The 20,386-nt window shown below is 41.0% G+C and overlaps 1 protein-coding gene across 1 annotated transcript; it reads right to left on the reverse strand.

The window, feature by feature from the left end:
• Nucleotides 1–593: 593 nt before the first annotated feature.
• Nucleotides 594–19,899, reverse strand: LOC125896588 (vesicular inhibitory amino acid transporter-like). The gene is made up of 8 exons (XM_049589241.1): nt 19,769–19,899; nt 18,942–19,596; nt 9,886–10,022; nt 7,737–7,857; nt 7,378–7,580; nt 5,603–5,840; nt 5,142–5,304; nt 594–2,829 (listed from the first exon to the last, which is right to left on the reverse strand). The coding sequence occupies exons 1-8, from the start codon at nt 19,870–19,872 to the stop codon at nt 2,516–2,518; spliced, it is 1,935 nt and encodes a 644-aa protein (XP_049445198.1). The 5' UTR covers nt 19,873–19,899; the 3' UTR covers nt 594–2,515.
• Nucleotides 19,900–20,386: the final 487 nt, after the last annotated feature.

Below are 20,386 nucleotides of genomic sequence, written 5' to 3' on the forward strand. Positions count from 1 at the left end.
CGACTACATTTTGCGAGGTGTGTGTGTTTAAGTGTCTCACTAGTGGCGGGTAGACATACAGCGGCCATCTATAGTCACATCAAACCCCCAAAGCATAACTTGAAAACTTTAATTTCTCCTCTCCAACTTTTTCCCTCTGTTGACCTTCTTAAATTCAGCTGTGATTCAGTTCCCGTTTTCGCCCTTTCTCAGTCTTATCTTTTTCCTGCTCATTTTTCTTTCCACTCACTTTTCACATTTTCAGTGGATATTTTTAACAGAATGAAAAATGAAACCATTTTAGTCTCCTCTGTAGTTCTGTTTCTCTCTTTTGCTTTTCTTTCCTCTTCTTTCACACTTTGTATCAACCCGCTTCCACAGTGCGTTGGAGGCGCATAAACAAAAGCCGAACCAGAGCCAGAACTACTCCCACCTGCAAGGACACACACACACACACACACACACACACACACACACACACACACACTCATTCCCTTCCTATGTATTTTAACAATTACAAAGTCAGAGAAGAGATAAGACAAACATCACTCAATCTTCTCCAGCCCAGAGGAGAAGAAGATAAGTTGTAGTTTTTATTGTTCATTTCCCCTGAAGGCTAATTGGACCATTTCCAAAACAAAGATAAAGTGCACACATTTATATCACAGCCTACATTTTTACAATAATACCGCACAGCAAAAATGTTCATCTGTACATTAAAGCTTCAGAAATAGAGTTAATTGTATTGTTGTCCAGTCTGTTCCACTAATGGCCACAATTATCTTGTCTTCTTACAGCAACACCATAGTCTGGAACAAAATTTGCACTTTTTATAGTTCAGTTTTGAATTACAGCATATGTAACAAAACGCCACGCTTTACTTGAACAAAACCTGGGACGTTGTTGACATTCTATTACCAAGTTTGTGACAATCCTCTTCTGCTGTCCAATGCAATCATAAAAATATGAATTACTTGCTTTTACTTCTTCTTAAAAACAAGACACCGTTGGGAATGAGATTTTTTTTTTTTAACATTTTGATGGTGTGGTTAATGGAATGCCACAAACATCTCCAGCGATGACAGGTGAATCTATAGGAAGCTTCAAGAAACATGCGTCAGAAATACAGATTGTTATTTTGTATTGCTGATCAAGTCCCATCAATCACTCTACTTTGCACCCTTTGTAATATTTATGGGTAATATTTCAGCAAGAGGATTTCACTGTCCTTGTATTGCCACAGAATATACACTGACTTACTCATTACTATATTATTAAACTTTCCCACTATATGCAGATAATATCTAATATAACCTAGAGGTATAACCACTCTATTCCAGTTTTGTCTGGCTTTGTTAATGCTGAGCATTTTCCACCTGACCAGACTCACAGTTTGTCACTTAAAATGTAATAATTTATCAATTAAATTTTTGTTTTTGAGTAAATCTTATTGTTGATTCGATGGCAGTTACTAGTGGAACTACAGTGAAAGTATACCAAAATCCAGTATTTAAGACCATATTACTTACAAGATAAATGTATCTACATATTGAAGCAACACTTAAGAATTTGAACTCTATCTCAAGTGAACAGGCCTTTTCGACTGTTTTAGAATTTGTAAGTGTGAGGATGGTTAAGCCTGCAATAACTGATTTGTAGGCCACTGGGAGGCTCTGCCCTTTCTGTCTGCTTGGCAAGTATAGCTATTTTCCATACACATGTGCTGGCTTGGCTCGACTTAGTTTTACTTACTTAGCATCAGACTGGGACAATGGGGTTTTTCCATCTCTTACAACAGGACCCGTCTGAAGGTGTGTATTTAACTGATGTTGTGCTTGTCTTGAGTCAATGACATTTAAAAGAAGTGCTATCTTTAGCACTGTTCAACGACTGATTGTGATGGCATCTATGCTTCTTGCTTGAGAAACTGAGACGGAATGACGTAATAGATCTAGAAGAGGAGAAGGAACCTGAAGTTGACGCCAAATGTTCCATGAATGATCAAGAAGCGCATTGGACAACACCGCAACCTGCTAAGAGGCAGTCGGATGCGCTTTGATCTGACTCTAGAGATAGTCCAACTTGGGTACAACTTGGCACAACTTAGCAAGTTTAAACTGATAATGGAAATGCAAATCAAGGCATGAAGTTATAGAATCTTGATTCAAATTTGATCAGTGCTGCCTAATTTGACAGCTTGACCGCAGTTCAAAGAGTAATTGACATGATTGACAGCTGTGTTACAAAGTTTTGAGCTTTGATTGGTTGTTACTGACTGTGCTGCCATCTGATTCTGTCTCATTTTCGTCTCGTTTAGAATATAGTAACAGTTTCAACAAATATGTCAAAAAGCTATTTTGAGTTAGTAACTATCTTTTAGGACTAGAGTAATCATGCACTGATACAGTTTCTAATACAAAAAATATTATAAAGGAGAGCTTGCAACAGTTCTTTTCTTTGAAATCACCTACTTGACTTGTCCAGACATCTGACTTTCCATCCATCCACCCATCCATCCATCTATCACTCCTTCCTCCTACAGTCCTCCCACCAGTCTCTTCACTGAACAAAACACACCAGACACACTACAGATGACCCCCAGACTCAGTATGCACACATCTATCAGCCGGTCCCTCACAGCGAGGCAGCCCCACTGCAGTCTGAGGTGAAACAGACACGGCAGTATGAGTGTCATGGCCGCCCCGGTCACGCTGCCCGTCAAACCCATCAACAGGGAGAACCTGGGGACTAGCAGGGCCAGTAGGTATGATGTCATCAGCAAGGTGGCACGGACCAACAGGGCTGGGCGAGACACACCTCGACCTCCGTGCTTGGAGTACGATGACACATCTGTAGAGAGATTGAAGCAGAGGAGTTGAAAGAGTGCACAGTGACAGATGGTGTTGAACCAGCAAGCAACTTTTGTTTTTTGGTTACTCTGTTCTGACTCATTGTTTTCCCGTTGCTTCTCTGTGGAGGTGTCATCAGCCTCCAACTTTAAAATCATATTTTTCCTTATCTGCAGTATGACATCATGTAATGAGGTAGTACGAGTACAAATTAAGTGACATCATTTACTGTAAGAATTGTGTTTTAAATCAAGGTGGACAGGACAGGGAAGCTTTTGGCTGTATGAACTAGGTCATCTTTGTGTTCATTTTGCACTTGCCTAGCAAAAATATTCACCATTAAACCACATTACATCACTACATCATAATGTGATGACTTCATGACTGTTGACAGTCAACATCGACAAAAAGTTCAGCCATGATGGCAAATGTGTTGACAGTCAACACATAAGCAGCGTTTCCCTGATCAGTCAGATCTCAAACAGAAATAACTGGCTTGTTTACTGAGTTATAGGTTGTGTTTTTTACATGATTTGTAAGATATCGTTTAATATGTTTTATCTATTTTTTTTTAGCTAGATTTTATTTATTATTTCTCAAGATCATTTGTTAATCGAGTTCTGTATGGGACAGTCAGAGCATTAATACTGAAGCAAATGGCAGAGAGCAGAGAATGAAGTCATGTCTATCTCTGTGTGTTGTAATCTGAGCTACACTGTGGTTTGTTGTGGTAAACCGGTACAGCCACAGGTACATGCTGGTGCATGTGTGCATCCTACTGGCTAGCTCATCGCCGCCACTTGCATTGCCATCATACAGGGTGTACTGCTGATATCTGAACATTACTGTCACAGAAGCGTAGCGCCCACCCTCCGGTTCCCCTCCAGTTAACACTATTACTTTTGTCAGCACTGATGCCATTGTTTTGCCTTGTTTATGGAGTTAGCACCATTAGCTGCTAGCTGCTGGCTTTGCTAGCTTGATGTTGGGGAACACGTCCAGACAATCCTTAGGCTCTGAATTCAGCAAAAGTGGTTACTGATTTTAAAGAGGTTTGTTTGTGGGGTAAGGAGTAGACTATGGGAGGTGTGGCAGAGAGGGAGATAAATACTGTATTGTATCGATGTTAAAGTGACCGGAAATATATCTTGTGTGACAGCAATATAATTTCAATTGTAATATATTAATGAAGTATTAAATTTAGGTGATATGATAATAATATAATAGTCATTAATCAATAAATTACAATATAATATGCACTATTGTAATAAAATTTAAAACTGCACAGTGATAAGTAGTGGGCCCAGACAGGTGCCAGGGAGACTCAGACAGGGGGACTAATGGGACTTGTTGAATGTTCAGTATTTGAATATCTGGGCTGAATATTTTCTTAACACAATGCTTAGTTCATCAAAACATTTATTTTCTTAACAGTTTTAAATCATTGGTCAACTCTAACCATTCATTTTGGTAGTTATGGTAGCTCGGAGGTGCCATCTAGCTTGTAGCTGCATCCAGTAGCGAGGAATCAGAAATTGCTGAAATTACCAAAGATTTCTACAATTTGGACAATTCACCAGTGATCTGAAGTTTGGTGAAAATGTTATCCCAGGCTCTGTTTTTACCCTGGTTGTTCTTATCAGTTGTTAGTGTCATAACTCTGGGTATTCAGACACCAACATTATCAGCTCCTCCATCTTGTCTTCTTTCTGCTATCGTGATGCCTGCTTTTTGATCTGCCAAACCCAGGTGGCAGCCGCCAGAAGATCAACACGGTGTTGTTGGAAACCACTTCCCCTCTGCCGCCTTCCCCTCACTGACATAACTGGAGGCAGCAAGTTACTGCACTGTGGTTTGAGAGCAGCTTAAGTGGTGATCTGTGGACTAAACAAACCTTTAATAGGAATTCAGCTGGGACCATATGCTCTGTTCCAGCACGACCTCTCTTCACACTGAAAAGCCTGCAGGGATTCCCACCTGGAAGCTTCCCAGTTTAACCACAGTTTACCACTGTTGACCTCTGGAGCAATTATATGTTGTGCTCAAGGCGGACTGGGCACGATGAGAGAGTACAAATGGCACTGATTCATTATTTTCAATGCTGTTTTCATCGACCATCCAGGAAACCTCCAAACTCAGGTCTGCCATGTGTCATTGCAACTTATAAAATGTATATCTACAGTCATAATCTCAACCATTGCAAGTTAGATCTTTGATAGATAACCTGAAGGAACTTTTACTTCCTGTATGGGGACAAGACTTTGAGCAAGGTCAGTGGTTTGACTATAAAATAGACCTGTCATTAGTGCTCACCTCCAAGCAGGCAGGTTTGTAGTATCTCAGCAGCAGAGTAGAACGGCAGAGGGTAGGACAGCAGGGCTTTAGCCAGCAGACACAGGTTGACAAGAGGTCGAAGGTCAGAGGGCAGGTTGTCTGTGATGACCTCACTGGTCTCTGTGCCCCACGTCAACACGGCCTAATGAAGGAGGAAACAATCAATGCAATCAGTCAATCAATCACCCCATTTGTCTGTCCCTGCTTCCATCCTTTGATTAGACCTGCTGTTGTCTGCCAGATGTCGAACCATATGTACATTTTATTTCCGTCTGAACATTTTTTAGATATCTGGCCATCAACAAATAATAAAACTGACTTTGTTTATTTAGCTCTGACAGCACAAGCCTAACTTCTATAATTCTTTCAGATCCATCAGAGGCATCACAAACTCAGACAAGCTCCAAGGAATATTTGCTGAGTCACACAACGTCACTAACCAGTAAAGAAAACAGAGTTTTCATGATGCAGGCAGCACCATGAGTCCACCCCAGCATGGCATTAAACTGCCCTCTGTCCTCCATACTGCCCTCTAGAGGAGGGAGGAAGATCTGCGAGGTGTAGGAGAAGATGATGACGCCCACAGAGACGAGGAAGTCCTCTGGGTCCGCAGACAGGGAGAGAGTGGACCAGGTCCAGCTGCTGGCTCGACTCAGACAGTATAGCATGACCAACAGGCTTATACGGGGTCAGAGACAAAAGGAGAGAAAATGAGGAAGGATAATGCTCCATGAATAAAGCATTTAAAATGAATGTATTGATAATCCTTTCATTTATTCATTCATTCAACATTTATTTGTACAGGACGGTCCAGTACAAGCTGTTTACGCTCAGGTACACAGGGCAATGAAAGCAGAAGGCCTGCATAAAGACAGATGAGGGAAACCAAGGAGGAAATATATAAATTATAGAAAATAAAACACAAATACAAGGGCAGCATGGTGGTGCAGTGTTGTCTCACACCAAGAGGGGTCCCAGTTTGAACCCAGGCTGGAGGGTTCAAATCCGTGGTTGGGGGGCAATGTTTATAAATGAGACCCCTAATGACTTGAACTGGTCAAAACACTGAGTAAAGCAGTTTCACATTTTTAAAAAAACACAACAGTATTTTTCCGATGCCCACGTTGTACATGGGCTTCTTACTACTATGGCCACTGCGATAACGCAAATGGCTCTATCTGGAGCCAGCGTTTGGTTTGTCCATTCTGGACGACTAGAAACATGGTGGTGAAACATGATGTGTCCACATCCGTAGATGACGACCTGCTCCTCGCAGGCTCCTTTTAAGGTGATGAGAACATGACTCTTATTTTCAGGTGATTATACTCTAAAGAAAACATACTTATTATATGCCATTTCTACCAACATGTACTTTGGTTAATTGCTCCTGTATGCTTTTAGAAAATGGTCATACTTCTGAAGCTGAAAGAAACAAATTAGGTTAGCTGAAAAATAAGCCTGTTACTCTTACTTAACTAACTCATGACAGGCTGGGATTTTGGAGAAATATGATCAGAGGACAGCAATGTTATGTTTTTCTGAATAAAAAAGGAACATAATCCTTCATCTCTCATCAAATAATTATTATTGTGCTATTGTAAAATCATAATTGAAAGAAAAATACAAAATAACTTGAAACAAATAAAAAATAACTGCACTCAGCTGTATTTTTACAAAACTAGTTAAATGTTGTGTTTTCATCATTAACCGTTATACACATAGTTGCTTTTATTTAATTATTCAGCCTCTGCTTGTGAGGGTGATTCCCAATAAATCCAGCAAGAGATTCAGCAAAAATACATAAAGGTCCAGATAAAACATGTTTCTCTTGAATTGTCAGGGAATAAACTGATATGTAATGTGTATTTGCACATGACTTTACAGCCAAAGAAAAGCTCTGAGAGATCAGAGGGATCCATGAGCTGAAGAACTTCAAGACCCAGCTCCATTTTCCAAGAAACCTGGCATGAGACATAAATCAAACAACCGGTATAACAGCAGTGTGTGGCAGGTGGGAGCAGACAGCACAACCAGCAGCAGCTGCAAAATGATCACAGGAGTGAGAATGAGAGCAGATTATGACGCCTGCCACCTTGTTGTGTTGATTCAGTACGATTGGTGCGTATGTCAGCTGATCCTGACACTGATCAGCTGACAGCTTGCACACATTTACTGCTCTGTCAGAACAAACCTGACGCTACTTCTGCTCAATCACCTGATCAGGATGTGAGCCAAGGAGCACAGTAGGCTTAGAGTGGAGACTGGCCTGAGATCAGTCAGCAGCAGGCAGGGCAGCAGGAACATCAGAGACACCAGAGAACACACTGATCTAGGAACAGCCACCCCTGTGAGACTGTCAGACAACAGACTGGTGGAGACGACGAGATACAGGGTGCAGGTCATCAACAGTTCGATGACCTGGAATAGCAAAGAAACAGGGTGTAACGACAGATGTTTACTTTATGCATTTACTGTGTATTTTGGGAAACAAAGGACAGTTACTGCCACCCAATATATGTGCAGAGTGATTTGCAGAGTCATGTGTGTGCTGGTGTTTAAGTATGTGTGTGTTACCTGAGCTACATTAACCATCCACCCCCCGAGTCCAGGCCAGTGTGGCCACAGTCCTTTGCAGCAGGCCTCCACTATGTCCTGGTAGCTGTGTCGGACTCTGACTTTTGACATTGTGCCACCACTGGAAGATACAAACACCTTCTTACTGGGATGAATTGTGTCTGATACAATTTCACATTTTTGATTATTGTCACTGTTTTCAGAGCTACAGCAGGTTATTCAAAAAGAAAAATTTCCCCTCCCTAAATGTAATGTTTTCATTAGTTGTGTTGAAGCTCACATTCCAGTGATTTCAATCAGTTCAATTCAATTTTATTTATGTAGCCCGATATATCAAAACACAATTTGTCTCTGAGGTCTTTACAACCTTGGACACTCACACCTTGGGGGGCCACATATGAAACAGGAGGTTTGGGGATACTCTAATTTCCTGCACTCTGGTGAATTTTAATGCAGCGATTTAATGTAGAAATGTCTTTTTTTTAACTTTCATGTTTTTATTTTCTGAATATATACACATATGTGTATATATTCAGAAAACAAAACATTATTTTCTGAATATATACACATATGTGTATATATTCAGAAAATAAAAACATGAATATATACACATATATATATACACATATGCTTCCCGCCCAAAGTGTCAGTGTCCCCATGTTGAGGCCCTGATACACCAAGCCAACTGCCGGCCATTGGTCAATATCGGGCCTTTGTTGAGCGTCTGCTGCCCTCGTTGGTGCGATGTGTCCTCTACCGTTGCCTCTCATCGGCCCCCTGTCAGGCTTTATTTAGCTGATACAACATTTTGAATCGATGTCGGCACAGTGGAGCTCGTCAGTGAATGAAATCACTCTGATTGGCAGTTCAGCTCAGCGCACTAGAAGAGAAACTGAAGTGAGGAAAGTAAACAAACAGCTAAAGTAAACAGGAAATTAGATCAAAATAAACTTATTACATAAGGTAAGATTATTTTTCTTTAGCCACTGAGCTCTTTAGCAGAAGCGTCCCCTGATGGTTTGTGCTATTGTTCATTGGCATAATGCAAATATGCTCGGTTCTTTCAACATTGGACTGTGTTGTTAATGTGCTAATTGCGTCAAGACGTTCTTCTGGTTTCCTTTTTTGAGTGAGGATTATAGACGACCGCCATCTGGTGGTGTGGCGAGTTATTTCCTCTTACAAAGGCACAGAACATATACGCTGGTTGGACCATTGGCTTTAGTCTTTGTGGTGTGTTCATGTGCAACTGTTTTGGGCAAGACATGCCAATGTAAGACGACGGTTTGGTGTGTCTGGGCCCTTACTGTTACATATACCCACCGTGAAAAGACTCAAAATGACCACAAAGACATTGGAAAGGGATGCAAAACAACAAAAAAAGGTAAAACCACAAAGTCTGTGTCTTTCTATTACATAGGTGAGTTGGTGGGGCTTTCTGTATGTCTGTACCAAGAGGTCTATTGTCTCAAAATCCACCTATATTATCTCTTTATGTTAAATGTCATTGCAGAGTATTTCTACATACTTTAAAACATGTCTAGAGGGGAACTTTAAAACCAGACTCAGTCAGCCCAGTTGAACTAATCTGGATCAGGACTTGACTGAACTTCACAAACTAATGAGGCAAGGATCAGTTCAAACACCACGATTTTACAGAACACATTCACATTTCTTTCAGCTGTGGCAGAAGTGTATTTCTGAGACTCACCACTGCTGAATGAACAGAATAACATGTTTGTGTATCTGGACTCTAAAAACTCTCCACTCTGTGGTTATACCAGATACCAGATAAATTCCCCCAAGTCGTCTAAATAGAGGAGAAGGGATAAATATGAGTATAACTCTGTTGCCAGAAGTGATTGTCGCCATTGCTGAAAATACAGAGGGGTGAGCACCATCTGCAGAAACTCAAACTTAGCCAACAGTGACTTCAAGAAAAAATAACAACATCCCAGGACTGAGCAGAGTGACAAGTGCTTTCTGGGAAGCACAGTGCTGCAGCAATGACTCAACATCTTTGTTATCAGTAAAACAGAACCCCAACTGTAGTGATAAAGTGCTTTTATGTAATAAGTGATGTAACCTGGTTATTATGTGATACTGCGGTTGGCTAAGTGACACCAAATGAATAGACCAGAAACTCTACCTTTGTTCCTCTTCATACAGACAGGCCACCAGTATCCTCCCTGTGTGGTTGCAGACCCAAGCTGACAGAACCATCAGAAGAAGACCCAGATAACCTGACTGGACCAGAGCAAAGGGTAAACCCAACACAAAGATACCCTGAGGGAGAAAAGAGACGTGGAAAGAAAGAACAGAGATGGGTATGTTTGTGCGAAAGATAAGAAATGAGAAGAGACCAAGACCTCATATGGAAAGTTGACTCAAAAACTCTCTCATGGGACGCCCTGGTACCATGTGGTGCCCCTAGAATTTTTTTTATAGGGATGGCCAGATAGAGCCACTAAAAATTCTAGGGTGGTAAACAAAAGCCATGACTAAATTTTGGGAATTCTTCTATGCTGTTTAAGTATATTGGCTTGTTTAAAACTATTTATGTGTGGGGAGTTCAAGGATTACATATTGATATCCTTTGATTTCTTATTTTACAGTTGATATGAATTATCTGTATCGACTAATACTGGTCTTGTTAACATTTTGAGTTCCACAACAATCCTTTTTTAATCCTTTGTTCTTCATCCATCCATCCATCCATCCATCCATCCATCCATCCATCCATTTTCATCCACTTATCCGGGGCCGGGTCGTGAGGGCAGCAGACCAAGCAAAGCACCTCAGACATCCCTCTCCCCAGCAATGCTTTCCAGCTCCTCCTGGGGGACCCCAAGGCGTTCCCAGGCCAGATGAGATATGTAATCCCTCCAGTGTGTTCTGGGTCTGCCCCGGGGCCTCTTTACAGTGGGACGTGCCTGGAACACCTCCAACAGGAGGCGGCCAGGAGGCATCCTGATCAGATGCCCAAACCACCTCAACTGACCTCTTTCAATGCAAAGGAGCAGTGGCTCTACTCCGAGCTCCCTCCGGATGTCCGAGCTCCTTACCCTATCTCTGAGGCTGAGCCCAGCCACCCAATGGAGGAAACTAATTTTGGCTGCTTGTATCCGTAATCTCATTCTTTCAGTCACTACCCACAGCTCACGACCATAGGTGAGGGTTGGGACATACGTGGACCAGTAAATCAAAAGCTTCGCCTTCCTGCTCAGCTCCCTAGAAGCCACACTAAACCGATGATCCATCTCATGCTCCATTCTACCTTCACTTGTGAACAAGACCCTGAGATACTTGAACTCCCTCACTCTCTCTAAACCCAGAGGAGGCAATCCATGGCCTCAGACTTGGAGGTGCTGACTCTGATCCCAACCACTTCACACTCGGCTGCAAACTGCCCCAGTGCATGCTGGAGGTCACAGTTACCCTGGTTGCCCTTTTTCCTTAAAAACACAAATATACGGCTTTAATTTGAAGGAGTACATTGATTGTAAGGAGCAAAAACATTTACTGGGAACAAGCCTCAACATGTACAGGGGAGACTCGCGTAAACACAGAGAACCCATTTTCATTCAGATACCTTGAGGCGAGAGTTAAAGGGACCACTTTGGAAATGGCCATATCAGTTGTTTCCGCACCAAAAATTTAGCCTAAATTTGGAGCTTTATTTAGCCCCTTCCCAAGTGGCTGTACTGCCATGGTTGGTACCAATGAATGCCCTAGGCTGTCTAGTTTCACAAGACACCACTACCTTTGCACTAGATTAAGAAATGAGTGCACTGCAGCCTCTTAAAGAAAGTATTATCAGATTCCAATTGTTTGTGGGTTGAGTTCAGACTGAGAACCTTTGTAGCTCTTCTGTCCAGCCTTTCCTGTTACTACTAAAATAAAGGCAAAAATGCTGATGACTCATCCTTACACTTCTTTTGATTGCACTGGATCACTCATCACTGGACTGATTTACAGGTGTTACAGGTGCTTAAAGGCTAGTATGCAAGAGAGAATAATATCAAATATCAGTATTATATCACAATATTGATATAATATTAATATATTGCCCAGCCCTAAATGTACAAATGACAAACTCAACAAAAATATGATTGTTTTAAAACTGAGTTTTGGTAGTTGCTGTAAACAAGGTAAAAAGAATATAGTGTACATTGGACCTCTATGTCAGCCGCTATAACAGACTGCATGTTTCCATAAGAAATAATCAATGATAGTGAAAAGTGAAAAAGAAAAGAGGAGTGGAAAAAAAAGAAGAGAGTAGAGGACTGTTCATGGTTGGAAGATGAGGAGGCGAGAAGAGAGTTTTGGCGTGATGCCTGGAGAGTTCGAGGATGCAGGAGACCAGCAGGAGCAGAAGGAAGAGGCGAGCCGAGGTTTGGCCCATCACCGAGGGAAGTGACTGCCAGAGAGAGGAGAAAGGAGGAAAGGGACTGGAGCTGGAAGAGGAAGAAGGGCGAGAAGAGAAGAGGGTAGCGGAGAAAAGGAGAAGGAAGCAGAATAGAGAGCAGGAGGAAGGAGAGGTGCAACCTCGTAGAGATCAGGAGGTTGGAGGAGGAAGAGGAGGACGACGAAGGGAGATCAGAGGAGACAACAAGCTACTTTGATGGAGCTGCTGTGTTTTGAATGTTGGAGCATAGAGATACACAGACTCACCGAGAAAGTTACACAGTAACACACACACACGCACACACACTGAGGATGCATAAACAGACAAGCACACATTTTCTCTCTTTCAAGTTACTATTTTGTAACTGGTGTCTGTCAGGCATATGCTGATAGAGCTTTGATGTTCAAATGGAGCTGCTCGTGATGAAAGCAGTTTGACGCTCAAGTATCTGATTTCATCTCCCCCCCTCTCTCCCTCTCCCTCCACGTCTCCTTCTCTCTGTGTTTTTGCCAGCAAATTCCTCATTGGTTACTCCAAGCACAACCTGAAGCAGCTCCCAATCACAAACGGGTGTAAAAGGGGAAAAAAGGAATCCCTGATTGGCTCTGAGGAAGATGACTCGGCTTCATCGTGCCATTATCTGACACCCAATACACCTTTAAAATCTGTTTATTCAGGGAATGTCAACCTTTTTCATACCACACACTTCCATATTCGATATCAGCCACGGAGCAGCGGGGGTTATCTCAGCCACACATGCTGAAGAAAATAAAGATTATTGCACATTCACCTCTCCTCACTGGACTTCCCAGGTGCAAGATTTTAACTGCCACTCTTCAGGTTATGCAAGGTATTTTTATGCCAGCACATGCCCCACGTACAGAAAGTGATAGAGAAATGTCTCTCCCACCATGAAGGGATAAGATGGAGCAGACATAACCACAAACAGACAGGTCTGACATTTAAAGTTTTATTTAGATTTAAGTTTAGTTTTATTTGTTCAAATGAAAAAACACTGAAAAGAAAATGTCTCATAATCCTGTCACAGTGTGCAAATGTAATTTTCACATGATTTTAGAGTTGGTTTTGAGAAGGCGTTAGCTACTTTCACTTCCTTTGTCATTGATCATGATCGGGAAAGATGCCATAGCTCATAGTGAGGTTGACGATAGAGCTGATAATAGAGCTAATACAGTTAGTCGATTGATTGGTTGGGTCAACTGCAGGAAATCTATTTATAACTATTCTAATAACTGATGAATCAATAATTTTTTTCAGCCAAAAATGCGTGCAAATATATGGTGGCATGGTGGCGTAGTGGTTGGCATTATTGCCTCACAGCAAGAGGGTTCCTGGTTTGAATCAAGGGTGGGGGTTTGAACCCTAGGGTTTGCATGTTCTCCCTGTGTCAGCTTGGGTTTTCTCTGGGTACTCCAGCTTCCTGCCACAGTCCAAAGACATGCAGGTTAATAATTGGTGAATTGCCTCTTGTCTCACATCGGCTGGGATGGCTCCAGCCTCCGTCAACTAAACACTGTCAACAATAATTAAGTCCCAATGTCCTCAAACAAGACGATGATAAAGTCTCAGTGTCTTCAAACGAGTACTCCCTAATTAACAGCGTCTTGTTACTGTTGCTAAAATTGGTAAAAATTTGTTGCCATATCAAACTACAAAGATTAAAAATAATAAACAAGTTTCAACCATAAAATGTGATCAGGTTTTGGACCTTGTCCACTTTTGTGTCGGGATCAGCTGCAGACTGACTTGGCAGAGATGGCTGTTTTTATATGGATTAGTGTATTGTGCTCTTACTACCACTAGATGGCACAAAAAAAGAGTCCACAAATGAGGACAACAGGGCTAAGTAGAATGGGGTACAAGTTCCAGTAAACCCAAAATGTGATCTCAGGAGGATATGGATTAAGCTGTGTGAAAAACCTCCTCTAGTTGATTAAATATCCATTAAATATCAACAAAAACCTTATTTGCTCGAAGGTAAGACGCTAACTAACACTAGCTAGCTTAGCATGTTAGCAAAAAGGTTGAATATATAAGTTAATTATGTTCATTAGGTAATTGTACCATTTTTGACTAATGCGCTGTAAATAAATGGAAAAGCTGGATATTTTAGTTTTGCTAGCAATGAGCTAAAACATATCAGATAATTAAAGCCGTACGGAGTCACAATTAAATGTTAGCTTAAAAATTTATTTATTTATTTAATCTTTTTTAATACGTAATGGTGAATATTTTGGTTCAAAATAAAATGTGATTATTATTGCCTATGGGATAAACATGATGATTTCTGAGTGCCATAGCTTTTGCCCCAGGAAGCTTTTACTCCTACTCATGGGTGGTCCCACTTATCCTGTTGTGCAGGAACATTGTTTTTCCTGTATGTTTGTCTTTCATGTAAATTGTCATGATGTGGGGTGTCTGGAATGTTGAGCTTTTCCCTAAATTTTAATTTTCTCTTCATTTACAACATGCTGGCCAGTCACAATGCAAATGTAGCTCTCAAATGTATACTGTGCTCCTGTCTGTCTACTTCCCTCTGACATTTCAAAACTATTATTCCAGGAATCAGCTGTTATTGTCTTTGGAGTATCTCTCACTGATATCCTTAAAAACGCTGTGCTGCTTGCGAAAGTTTGACAGGCTTGACAGCAGTAACTAAGGGGGGCAGGACTTAGCGAAAGGTCAATGTAAAGCTGTCACCTTGGGCCATGGAAAGTGGTGAAGTGATTTTGTTAAAACAGTTTTCTGACATTGCATCAAGTGAATGATTAATTGAAGAGATACTCCAGCAAGTTAGTAAAGCACTTCTGTAAAGTTGCATGAGTCACGAAGGACAGATTTAAAAAAGTATGGTCAAAATTAAAGCAACAAAGTTGAGATATCCCACTTATAGTCTGTAGCATGAGTCAGGCTTAACAAAAGTGGATCCTACATTTTCCATAATGCAACTAGATAGCATCTCTTAATAAAATTGCTTTCTAAATGCCCATATCTTTCAAACTCCACAACATTAAATAAAGGTCAGGTCAGCACTTCATCATAAAAAAAAAATCTGAAGACGTCCTTGCCTCTGGGAAATTATCATGAAATATTTCTTTGAAGATAATAGAAATATCTAATAGCAGAGATGGTAATAATGATAAAGATAACTAAGATTAACTGTCAACTAACTGGTGTTAGATGACACTATAACTTCAAAAACATACTTCTTTACTGCACGGACCAGCCACATTTATTCAGCCTCACTTTTCCTGCAGGGTCTTGGGATGTACTTGGCAGCGAGATGAACCAAATAAGTTTTGACAGCAATCTTTCCAAAACAAAATGGGGACATTCTTCATTTCCCTGCGGCTCATGATTGGATTTGAAAAACCCTTTTAGAGCTTGGATCTTGAATTTCCAACCCAGTTTAAGCTAAAGTGTCGCTCAGAAGCAGACAATCACAGGCAGTTAAATTGATATCAGGTTTTCCTCAGTGTCGGAAACAAAAGGTCCGCGTCTCTAATCTGTGACGGAGACACACAAAGAGGGGGCTGCCTCATTAACAGTCAGGTTGGAATTAAAACTGAGTTTCATAATATTCCCAAGTTGGGAGCCTTGAGAGCTGGAGCGAGTTTTTGCATTTTTGGCAGCAAATTTGCTCTCTAATAAAAACTTTATTAAGCTGGCAGACAGACATAGTTATATTGGCATCAATAAACAGCCGCGGGAAAATACATATTTTCTTTTTAGCCTTGATAGGAGATAAAACTGATGTTCTTTTTTTCCATTACTGAGACATCTGTTAGCTCCTTAACAAATGGGTCTGACATTACTGCGCTGCTGATGTTTATACATCAGATAGATTCTTTCAGCGCTGCTTTGTGGTCATCCATCACCGTCTGAGATTCTCAAGCATCCAGTGAATCATCACCTTTAATAAAGAAGACTTTCTGCTACGTTAGTCATCCAGTGCGCTCACCTCAACTTAACCTATCTGTGACCTCAACCAAAGGGATTACTGAGCAATCCATTTTGTTAAGCTTTCTGATTACAGTGTGCTGCAGGTAATGAATAACCTATAAATCATTAACCAGCCCAACAACCCCAGAAAGACGATGGTAGTTGTTGCAGCAGAGTTAAAAAACATGTTGTACAGTAAAAAAGGAAGTATTTAATCACAGCATTTTTAAGGATAAATTAATCCAAATATAGCTGGAAACATTAAGGTTACAGAAGCAACAAATCATAGATTCAAACAGGCAATTTAAGTCAGTGATACAGAATATATCACAGTCTCTGTTTTTGTGCCTCTTCTGGCACAGATATTTGGTCTCTAATTAAAACAGGGGGAAAAAAACCCTGGCTCTCAGATAGATAGACTAGCATCAATAAACCAAGCACATGAAGTACTTGTTTATCTACTAAATATCATCTGTTGGTATATGTATTTATGTACTGGCAACAGTGCTGCGAATGCTTAATTAAAATCTGTGTATGTGCAGCAATTCACCTCGACTGCTGAAGGAGTGTGTCTTCATTTGTTTGCATGTGTGTGTGCATGTGTATACCATACTGATGCCCTAATGTCATAATGTCCTTTACGGACCCAGTGACGCTGTTCAATTACACTACAGTTATTCAGTGAAAGAACACATTTACATGAGTGCAGCGGCTGAATACTGCTCAGCATTTACAGCATAATAAGCTATTAGCATTACGGCCACGAGGACACACTGTGACCGGGAGCTTTTCTCTTTTTTTCTTTTTTAAAACGATTTCATTCACGCTTTATTTGATTAAGAAGACTGGAGAGCGCCTGACAAACAGCCTGCAAGACCACAGAGCATTGTTTAGTAATATCAAAACACAATGGGGACAGATTAAATAGTCTGCATGTTTAATGCTTTCTGAATGTACTGTGCGCCAGCTTAGCTCCAAAAAACGTTTGGCATTTATATTTGACATTTGCATTTTGCAGGAGAGGGAGAGACATAAAGTTTTGGACTAAGAGGAGGAGTGACACACTGAAAGTGAACCAACAAAATGAATATTTCCAAGTTTGCAGCTGAGATTAACATGAGATATGTTATCAGAACATCAGCAGCCAACCCAAAATTTAACATATGGGTCACTGTTATTGATTTAGTTTCATGTCATTCTTCATACTGGTGTTATATTAAATCCACCTGAAAGAGTCTTATATCTTAGGTGACTTACATTTTTAGTATACATATTGGGAGCAGTTTGGGGTTATGTATGTGTCTTGCCAAAGACACAGGAAAAGGGAACAAAGAGGGATCCCCTTAGTGACGTAAACATATTCATAAGTAAAAAACAACTATGGTATAGTTCGGCTATGACTCACAGTAATCTGAATTATGTATTATATGAGGCTAAAACATGAGTAATGTTTTGTAGTGGTTCTTTAAACCAGTGGTTCCCAACTGGTCCAGATTTCTCCTTAGTCATTAGTTCAAGGTCCACACAGTTTGATATATTCAGCGTCAAACTTTCATTGGCCATGTTATTGAGCTAGTTTGCTGACTCTGTCATAGAAACAGCACTTCAAAATAAAAGCTCTGCACCAGAAAACCACTGTACTTAAGAACAAAGTGTTTTTTTGTTTGTTTGTTTGTTTTTTACAAAACTGACACATTTGCGAGTCACTTGTGGTCCATTCAGAATGGAGCCGGGACCCACTTTTGGACTGTGACACACAAGTTGGGAACCACTGCTTTAAAGGAATACTTAAGCTTCCAAAAGACCATTTGTATATCAGTGAGTCAGACAGTTTTATGTTGAATTCTTGAGTTTTTCCTCCTTGCCCGCCATATTTCATATCTGCTTCTTCTGTGAATAACAACAAGTGGTAAATTTCAAATATGTCACTTGCATTATCACCCCCGCTGGCAACGTATGGTATTGCACGTGTCACTGCGTCACATATCAAAAGAATGGACAACACATTTTGAGACGCAAGCATGCATCGTTGCGGCCAATGCGTCTCGATGTGTACCAATGCGTTTGCATCTGCGTGCCTTTGCGTCGACTATGAAACGGCCCTTACACAACTCCTTCTTTATTGTCCAAGTCTCATTTATCCCGTCGTGTGCTCAGTAGTTCCCAAACCAACAGCCCTTTATGACGGGGAACTGAACAAAAATTAAAACTTAATCTATGCCCTCTGTAAAACCAGACCCCATTGACAAAAATAGTAATTTTAGCTCTCTGAACATGGGAGGTGCTAGGCTACTGCTACCTCAATAGGTAGTTTGCTTGTTTTATTGTGGGACTTTGATAAATTCAAACATACTATCATTTAAAAACCAAAGTCACACAATAACACAAACAAACTGGCTGATTAAGGCAGCGGTAGACCAGCAGCTCCTGTGTTCTGTGACGTAAAATTACTCTTTTTGTCAATGGAGTCTGGCTCTGAAGAGAGCATAAAAAAGTTTCATTTTCTGTTCAGTTTCCTGTCAGAGTGGGCTGTCTGTTTGGGAGTTTGTAGATGGATGTTTTGATATAGTTTTGCTCTTTGTTTAATTCATCAATTTTTTGTGTGTTTTTGGATTCTTAGTTCACTAGACATATACATGTGGAAAACAGTTTTCTTCACAAATTCAGCTTAACGTGGGGTGAGTAGCCTATTTTATATATAAGTATAAGTATTTATTTGATGCAGCTTAAAGTAATATGAAAGTCACCAAATATATATTCCAATATAATTTTTTACACGTTTTTATGTATGGAAATGATTTCTGACCATGCACATACTGAAGAACTCAGCGTACCTGTATAGCATTTGTGACATTCCAGCCAGCCTCCCAGGCAGTGATGGTGGGAGAATGACTCACACCTGTTGTGTCGGTATCGGGGCTCTGAACATGATTAGTCAAACTCATCCTTGCTCTCTCATCTTCAAGGCTGGTACAGAACTGAGACGTCCCCTCCATGGTCTCCTCTCCATCCTCTGAAAGTCTCTGTTTGTGCATGTTCCCTCTAAACAGCCTGTAGGATCCTCTCTTGTTACCCTGGTTCTGGTTCTCCTTACTGTTGCTTCCCATCTTGTCAGCTTGTGTCTCAGAGGCTCGTCTTCCTTTGCCATAGCTTCTTGTGTTTTTGAAGCAAAGGGAGTCTACGGAGGAAACGGCTGAAGTTATAGTGATGGTTCTGGGTCCGGTGGAGATGGCAGTGGCTCTGGTTTCTTTGAAAGCTGGACTCTCCTGCAGTAAGGTGCTGGTGGATGCTGGGATACTGGGATTAACTTGCTCAGTCAAAGACAGACTGTGTCTTCTGAATGAGGTCCTATTTCCTCTGGTGTCATCAGAGCTTGTGTTAGCTGTGTTTGTGATGTTGTCAAAAGGCAATCTGATGTCCTCACCATAGGTTCTGTTCAGCTCGTCACTGTGGGTCAGAATCAGCATCTCTTCATCCTCCTGAAATATCCTGATAATCAAAAACACTTTGTTAAAATTTGAGTTCATGGCTTCTGTGCACGTTTGTATAAATGAACACGAAGCGACTTTGTTGATGATAACGCACCTACTTACATTCATGTATTTATTATTATGAATTTTAACATGAAGTATTTTAATATGTGGTTGTGTGTATGACTCACCTTGTCGTCCAGTCCAGGTTTATCCTCGACACCGCCCAACCCCACAGAGACCCAGCAGCACCCCAGGGCTGCCCAGAGCTCCGAGCCCAGCGAAGAGAGCCCATCTTCAGCCTCGTTGTCTGCAGAGTGAGCCTCTCTGCCCCCTGGAGATCTAAGGGTCTGGGGAGAGCTCGACTGACGCTGGACACACAAACATACTCAAACAAAAATTCTCCCCCAAACACACACAGATCCACACTCACAATGTCTGCCTGTAAAAAAAAAAATACACAACACAAAAACCGCACACACACTTGCGCGAGTACACTTGCATGACTACACACAAGCACAGGTGTATGAAGTGATTGGCAAGTTGGTGAGCTGTAACATTATAATATACCAGTGTTTTCAACAGTGAAGGAGTAAACACACACTGGCCTTCACAGCAGATACGTACACACAGGAGTAAACTGGAGGGCAAAACTTAGTTTAATGTACTTTTATTTGTCTCAGAATTAAATGTACCTACAGTCATGCTGATATTTAACAAACTACTCTACTGAAAACCTTAACCTACTGTAGTGGCATTCCCTCTGAACATCAAAAAAGCCACTAATGAGCTTTGGGCACAGTCACTTC

The sequence above is a fragment of the Epinephelus fuscoguttatus genome, linkage group LG11 (genome assembly GCF_011397635.1).
Source record: "Epinephelus fuscoguttatus linkage group LG11, E.fuscoguttatus.final_Chr_v1".
Taxonomy (NCBI): Eukaryota; Metazoa; Chordata; class Actinopteri; order Perciformes; family Serranidae; genus Epinephelus; species Epinephelus fuscoguttatus.